Raw genomic sequence first — 8,301 nt, 5'->3', positions numbered from 1 at the left:
TTCTTGTTTTTTCCCAATGATGCAGATTGTATGACTTTTATGTTGTTTTCCATGCATTCAGTTGTCCTAGTTATCACTTCCTTGTATATGTTTCTACATCATGTGTGCTGAACCAAGATATATTGTCATCAAAGACACTTGAAGAATTTTTGGTTACATCTGACAAACCATATCCTATTGATTTTGTTTCCAAYGTCGAACATGTAGCATTTCTCAAAATAAATTCCTTGTATTTTGCGCCCAAAAGTCCTACTTTATATGCAGAGAGTGGCTGATGAGATGGAAAGCAAGTGCTTTGTTTATCCAAAGCACTCTCTTCATCTAGGACGTYTTCCCTGGTTTCAGGTGTTAATTACTGGCTTATTAGGCTGTAGCAAAAAAGGACAGGAAAAAGAGAGCAAAACAAAGAGAGATAGAGAAGCTGTGGATGGGGGAGGGAGTGTAAAAAGTAGGACAGGAATATACCAGGCTGAAAATAAAATCCTCTCCTTGTGAGAGTGAGCAGGGGGAGAATGGGAGGTGGTGGTTTCACAGAGCAAAACCCTTTGTATATTTACTAGTTTGGGATAAAAAAAGGACATGAGAATATGAATCCTGTAAGTGTACCGGGATTTTTTGGGAATGCATGTGTACTAAAAAAGAGATGGGGAAGAGTATRAATTGGTATTTTATGTTACAAAGGGGAGATTTGTGCTGAGTCAGATYGTTTTCAGACCACTCCTGTCAATCACAAATCACCCAGAAGCAAAATGAGAACTCAGAGAGATGGAAAGAGAGAATAAAGGCGTGGAGATATCAGAAAAAATATGCATTACAGCAACATACCATGCTAATGGATTGTTTCTGAGCCTCTTAGCCTTTAGAAAGCTAAACCTCTATAATACAGTCCACTGTATCAGACCTTCTTTTAATGTAGCAAAATTACTATTTTCATATTCAAGAAAATCACCATGAATAATTTGAGGAAAAGAAAAAGTAATACTGTGCAGATGTATTGYAAGTTGCTCAGTTACATAAGCATTCATTAGTAGAATCAATTCAGAAGGCAGATATTAACTTCACTTTGACAAGACAAGGCAGAAACAGACTTGCTGTCTGTTGTGGATAAATAATCAAGAAGCACTGATGTGACTCGTCGTCAGAAACGTGACAGAAATGTAGAAAGTGCAGCCATCATTCATATTATAAACATAGTCTAATTCCGTTTATTTCTACAAGTTGTTTGATCAAATATTCTCCTTTGTAAATTTTTCTGAATTGCTCTGAGGGTTTTGTGCTGAAATGATTTCAGACTGTGCTGCAGTTTGTACTGGTTATTTGATAAGGGATTCGACGTCTCAGTAACAATAAAAGGCCATTGTCATTTCAGTTTATTGCTTTTTCTNGAGAATAAAGGCGTGGAGATATCAGAAAAAATATGCATTACAGCAACATACCATGCTAATGGATTGTTTCTGAGCCTCTTAGCCTTTAGAAAGCTAAACCTCTATAATACAGTCCACTGTATCAGACCTTCTTTTAATGTAGCAAAATTACTATTTTCATATTCAAGAAAATCACCATGAATAATTTGAGGAAAAGAAAAAGTAATACTGTGCAGATGTATTGYAAGTTGCTCAGTTACATAAGCATTCATTAGTAGAATCAATTCAGAAGGCAGATATTAACTTCACTTTGACAAGACAAGGCAGAAACAGACTTGCTGTCTGTTGTGGATAAATAATCAAGAAGCACTGATGTGACTCGTCGTCAGAAACGTGACAGAAATGTAGAAAGTGCAGCCATCATTCATATTATAAACATAGTCTAATTCCGTTTATTTCTACAAGTTGTTTGATCAAATATTCTCCTTTGTAAATTTTTCTGAATTGCTCTGAGGGTTTTGTGCTGAAATGATTTCAGACTGTGCTGCAGTTTGTACTGGTTATTTGATAAGGGATTCGACGTCTCAGTAACAATAAAAGGCCATTGTCATTTCAGTTTATTGCTTTTTCTYTCACTTCATCTTTTCATGATTAAAGCAGGCAAACAGCGATAAATACTCCTGTCYCAATGGCATCATTTACTTTGAGWAATGTAATCACATTCTCCCATTAATTTTCCTTGGRTTGAACTTGTGTTATAGCATAGCTATTATCATACAGTTACTGAAGCATTTAAAAATATCCTTCTTACWGTAATGTTAAGACAATAATGTCTAATGTTTTCCATTTGACTTTCCTTCATACACTTTTTTGTTCTTTTCATTTTGCTTTGCCAAATATACTTTGCCAGAAAAAACATTTGATAATTTTACTGGTACTGTTGCCGGAAAGACAAAATGTTCATTTCGCTTAGCCATCGCTTTAAATCTACTATAATTGGTGACCACTTAATTATAAAGAATATATTTACATTAAAACATGCAAGAAGCTAGTTTTAGATGAATGAAAGTGACTTAAAAAATAACTGCACCAGGATGACCAACTTCTGCAGCGCTTGGTTTAATCATGAAAGGATTTGGACGGTTCTCCTGAATGATACATTTACATCACCCCCGAAAGTGAATGGGCACCTTCCACTTTCATTGTACAAATGAGTAAGTAGAACATCATGAAGATGGGCAGGAGGAAAATGATTTTCTCTCATTTCCTTTTGAAATTATGGCCTGATAAGGAAACACAGAAGGGCTTAGACATCAGCAAGTAGATTCACTGCTTTTYCTGTCCTTTTAACAGAGAGCAGATGTGCATCAATAAGTTGTACRATTATGTCTGTGAGTATTTTCAACAGCAAGAGTGCTTTGGTCTGTGCCCTCATCCATGAATTATTGCACGTTTTAATGTCCATTTGCTTGCCTGCACATTTCAACATGTGCTTTTCATTGGATATGAGGCTCGTTTACTTATCGGAAGCTATTCTTAGAGTGACCTTTCAAAAGCCATGCCACGCAGCCCTGTTGTCTGTGTGCGGCCGCCTGTATGATTCAGTTTGAGAGCAGAAAGCCCAGGGACACGTCACTGGCCTTCTTGCGATTAGGGAGCTTCTCAGTCTTCACATGATTCCTTGATGGGGCAAATCTGGAGGCCCTTTGCCTATCTGCTCTGCATGAAAAGTCAAAAACACACCCATGCTTATAACRTATTTATATAAATGCACATGGCAGGAGCTTRAAGGATTATCCAAGCAATATGATAAATCACGCCTTTGTTTCATCTGTGCGTCCTCAGGGGTAATTGTAGGGCCCAGACAAGATTCTCCAGCTGCATAATGATGGTTTCACACAACGAGGAAACTTTGGTAGATAAAAGAATTGGTTTTGTAAAAGGTGAAGTTGGTTTTTGAGTCTGAAAAAGTAACAAAAACMAACATCCATCCTTTTTAACAAAATTAACAGATGCCATATTCCTGCAAGTCATTTTTTACTATCCTTTTTCAACATTCTATTCTGTTTTGCACATCTATTATACTCTAAATTATTATATTGTAGATATACGAGTAGGACAGGTTTTGCTGTTAAAATTGAATATAAGTGGAGACAAAAGGATTTTGATGCTTTTTTAAAGAATATAATATTTGTTCACTAAGCTTGTAATTATGAATACCAACATTTAGAGCAGCTTATTTTAATTTAGGAGGACAAAACCAGATTTTACCAAGAATTTACAGAAAACCAAAGAGGGATAGCAAGCCTTAAATTATTTCAATTCCTATTGCCTAAAAATACTGTTGTTCTGTCAGAATTATTTTAATGAGGTTTTTATTAAATATGGCAAATAAATAAATACATATGTTTAGTTGTATTTTGCCAAATGACTAGACAAATCGAGAGCGGCTGTTAAAAAATATAATTCTGAAATGAAATGTGTGTACAGCAAAGATGTTTAAAAAGTAATAATATCATCATTAGAACTAACAATTTAAATGAAAAAAACAAATCAAATCATAATCATTCATTATGTGTTTGTCACATTTTAAATAACAATCCAGTTCCTGAAGTTGCAGTCCACTGCATGTTGGTTATCTTTGATGACACAGTAATTATAATGTCCCAACTGACTGCTGTTTGAGACAGATGTTGTGCTCACAAATCTTGAAGCAGGTCAGTTCCCAAACTGACTAGAACATGAGACAAGAGGTCTCTCAGCCACAGTCAAGGTTCTCTGCTCCGACAAGAGAGCAGATGGCAGTTTGTGAAAATAACAAACCAGATCAAAAGGAGAGAAACTGAGAACTGCAGTTTCTCAACACACGCTTAGATTCCCCTTTTATGATCCCACATGAAACATGCTAGAGAACCGTGAAACAGACAAACTGCAGGACATTGTCATTGTAAACCACTAACACAGCATATGTGAAGCCAGACGAAATACACAGYAACACTGTAATGACAGTGATTTGTGTTTTTTAGTTTCTGTTGTACCATTTAGTGGTASAGGGGGAGCYGTTTTTAAAATGTGGTGAATTTCCAATCAATAACACCACCCAGTAMTACAGTCGGCCTGCCTATCTGTCTGAGTTTTCAGATGTTAGTTGCCATGTCTAATCCCCGTTGCCGGCATGCACTTTAGACATTTTAAGCACTCAAAGAAAATGTGGTTCAATGCTGAAGACATTAGTTAAGTCCTAAACAAATGGGTTTTTCCACTTTGTCTTTGGAATCTATGTGGGATCATAAATCAAAAAGCTAAAATATTTATAATGGTCAATTAGATTTAGAAAAAAAAAAGGATACTGTGGATTTAAAAACAAAAAGACATTTTGGATGCATTTCTGTTGCAGTAAGCAATAAATCAATAAATGGCATGATAAAGTAAAAATGAGCTCGATAATTTCAATTCTTATGATAGTTTTTCAGTTGTGTGTGGTTTTTAGTTGTGGTTTTACATTCAAGATGTCTTCCAGTTCCAGAGTGTTCTGTACAAATTAAAGTTTATTAGTCTGCGAGAAGGCAAACTCGCATTATTATAAACGAATCTCATATGACTGGAAAATGTTCTWAAAATAACAACATTAATCATAATAATTTTKGGGACATTTTATCATCCAGAAAAATGTGTTATTGTGCCAGACCTAACTTTTCCACATTAAATTAAAACAAGCGCAAAAACYTSCACTGAATTTTTAAATACTGATTACAATGAAAATAGTTTTAAAAATGTAACAATGTTATTAAAAAAAAAGGTTTTGCAAAGATTCCCAACAGTCAAACCCCATTAAAGCATCTACTTGTTTGTGTCATTCATCACGTAGAAACTCGACTCTATGTAGTTTGAAGCTTTACGCTTCAAACTACATAAACTTTCTTTTTAAGCAAAATGTCATTGCTAATAAAAGCAGAACACTGTACCCCGTTAATAATCTTTTAAAAAATGAGCACACCACAAAAATCAGTGAAGGATGCAAAATCATTATCCAGTACATTACTTTGCAACATCTCAAGTTGGTAAATATCAACATATTGCAATAATCATGCCAGCCTAGTTTTTTCCCCATTCCGTCTAGGAAAGTCAGCCTACATCCATCACATCTTATGATATTATCCCTACTTCAGCCATTCCAGTTACACAGTGACTCCCCTCCACAGTATGTTTTTTTTATTTTAATTCATAGCTGCATCCATTCTACTGTTTAAACAGACAATGGCATAAGGTCAACTGACTACAGAAAGAAATGTGGCAGRAAAAACAAGACAGTTGGACCTAAAAGTGGCAACAAATGTCTCTTTTTCAGGCACAACTGTAAACCTACTGCTACCTTAACCGACAGGCAGAGCTGGGAGAGCATTGACCCCCTGCTGCCACGGAGGTATGAACACTTTTGATGAATCTGATGCTACAAAAGAGCACAAGGATCCATCTTGTTCTTTTGTAATAAAGTATGCAGATGCTCTTTTATTGAGAGTTGGGTTATATACCTGAAACTGTCCTGACGGTTTCAGTGGTGTTTCTCAGGCCAACGAAGGAGAATTGGTAAAGCCTCCATGAGCGAATGTCCCCAACYTCCACGGAGCTCCTTTTCCACCTGTACATAATTTCCTCCTTGGGGTATCCATCTGAAGAGGACAGGACATTTGCACAGTCAGGGAGCTTTTTAAACTTATAACAGAGCATTGTTTTTCCAAAGCTAACTACCAACAGTTTATCTGATGACTTTTTCCAGATAAGAAAAAAAAAATGGCATCACTATTCACAGTTTGATTAGTTTAATTTTACTCATATCAACCTGAGACAATGATTGTCTAACTGAGGGATKTACTTCATGTTGAGAAGATATTTGCTCCATTTCTGAGGAAAAAGTGTATTTTCCTTGAAAATACTGAGCTGATTTAGAAGTAAAAATCGCGTCATTGATCTCAGGCCATGGGTGAGTGGGCTTTCAGTAATTTCATTCTACACTGCACACTCTGCAGACACTCTAATGAAAATAGTAATCTTACTTGTCTAAAACAGATTCACTTAACTGAGCAATTGGATTATCATAATCAAGTCTTGTGAGTATCGAATTTCTGTGCGGTTTGGAAAAACAAACTGACCCAAAAAGTCATTGGCTTTTCTCTATGTTCTCCGGCGCAGTGGTGTAGCATCTCTGCAGACGSTCAAAGTCTAGAGATGAGCTGTGGTTTGAATTATGCAGGTGAACTCCGTTAGAGCAAGCCTAAGTGCTCTCAGACATCCAATAATGTTGGTCTTCAAAGTAACACATCATCGCAGACCAAGAAAGCAGTCTGCTGTTTTGCTTCTAATGCATCTGGGAGATATTATACATTCAGTCTACTTCTGGGAAGTTGAAACAAGGAGGATACAACGTTCTCAATGACAGTAGTTTAACTTCATATCAGTCCACTACAGGTAAATATACTGAAAGGTATTTTCTTCTCATTTGAAACAAAATTTCTGCCAAATAGCCTGATAACATTTGACTAGTTTTAACCATTGCAAAAAAGCATGTAATGACTAAGCTTTGCTGCTTTTTGACAGGTGATGTGGAMATTTTCCCCGCGATAAATAGCTGCACGCTTCTCTGCTTGCAACATCTGAGACCGAGCTTCTGTGGTGTATGTCAAACAACTTTGGAAAAAATCCATAGCTCTCATTAAATTTAAATGAATTCACATGCTGCAGTTTTAGCCTTGCTAACCTCTTCAGCTTCACTTTCTTCTGCTCCAGAGACATTCAAGCAGGATTCTTCCTGGAGAACATCCCATAGTATCTCACGGTACAGGTTTAGCACATTAGTACCCTGAATACAATGGGATGTTAAGTATTTTGAGCTCCTGTTACTTATTGACAAGATTCCAAGGTTAAAAAAAGTCTCAAAAATATTCAAAAGTGCATAAAAACTAATCAACAGTGATGTTGGTGGATGATAAGAAAACAAATTATTCTGACTATTTTAAGAATTTGAACACATATTGTGCTAATTTGCACGGAAATATTTCACTACAGTCTATCACTATGCACATAATAAAACAGAAAAGAAGAGGAAGCTGTAAAGTAGTAGTGCATTAGCAAACTTACAGCTTGAAAACTCCAGGGGACAGGAGTGCTCATCCATTGGGAAGTTATTTAACTTAAGCTGGCACTCAGCATCAATGGTTAACCTGCAGAAACAAACATTTCCATTCACCATGCCTAAAAATATACTACAAAGACTGAACTTAATGTTTAAATACTTAATAAACACATAGTCAATTAATTTAACTAACAGCAAAATGCCCTTTTTCCTAATGATGCTACATATTAAAAGTGGGATTTTGCTAAATTAAATAAGACAGAAAACATTTTTCTCTTTTCTTTCATCCTTGAGGAAGTTTAACAGCAAAGTCATTAAACTTCTGCTTAATGGGAGAATGACCTTAAATTGCTTCACCCATCCATGCATTTGCTATTGTCATGTATCATTGTGCTTGGAATCACAGCAGCCATCCTAATTAACCAGTGCTTAAGTTCTGAGTTCCCTAACAAATTAATGAGGTGGAGGACTGGTGTTCTGCTCAGGAGGACATCCATCATAGCTTGATTGACTCCAGAAGACTTTGCTTTCTCTCTTTTATCACAGGTAATGCATTTCTGTGCAAGTGTCTGCAAAAGTGACAATATAACAAGGTAATATCTGTCACTTTATGAACGTATGACACAATTCTTTTTTTTTTTTTTACTCTGAAGCATAATATTCTTAAATATACTTGGATATATCCATCCATCCATCCATTTTCTTGCACCCTTGTCCCTTAATGGGGTCGGGAGGTGCTGGTGCCTCTCCAGCTAACGTTCCGGGCGAGAGGCGGGGTCACCTGGACAGGTCACCTGGACAGGTCAC

At 36.3% G+C, this 8,301-nt stretch overlaps 1 protein-coding gene across 6 annotated transcripts in view; it reads right to left on the bottom strand.

The window, feature by feature from the left end:
- gabrg2 (gamma-aminobutyric acid type A receptor subunit gamma2) overlaps window positions 1-8,301 on the bottom strand; it is a 44,103-nt gene that overhangs the window by 20,558 nt on the left and 15,244 nt on the right. For all 6 annotated transcript variants that reach the window (XM_008426916.2, XM_008426917.2, XM_008426918.2 and 3 more), the window contains exons 5-6: window positions 7,500-7,582; window positions 5,897-6,034 (exon numbers count right to left, since the gene is read on the bottom strand). In XM_008426916.2, coding sequence (XP_008425138.1) covers window positions 5,897-6,034; window positions 7,500-7,582 — 221 coding nt within the window. The remainder of the gene's footprint in view (window positions 1-5,896; window positions 6,035-7,499; window positions 7,583-8,301) is intronic.

The sequence above is a fragment of the Poecilia reticulata genome, linkage group LG14 (genome assembly GCF_000633615.1).
Source record: "Poecilia reticulata strain Guanapo linkage group LG14, Guppy_female_1.0+MT, whole genome shotgun sequence".
Taxonomy (NCBI): domain Eukaryota; kingdom Metazoa; phylum Chordata; class Actinopteri; order Cyprinodontiformes; family Poeciliidae; genus Poecilia; species Poecilia reticulata.
The sequence above is the reverse complement of the archived record's forward strand: the minus strand, read 5'-3'. Positions and strand labels throughout refer to the sequence as shown.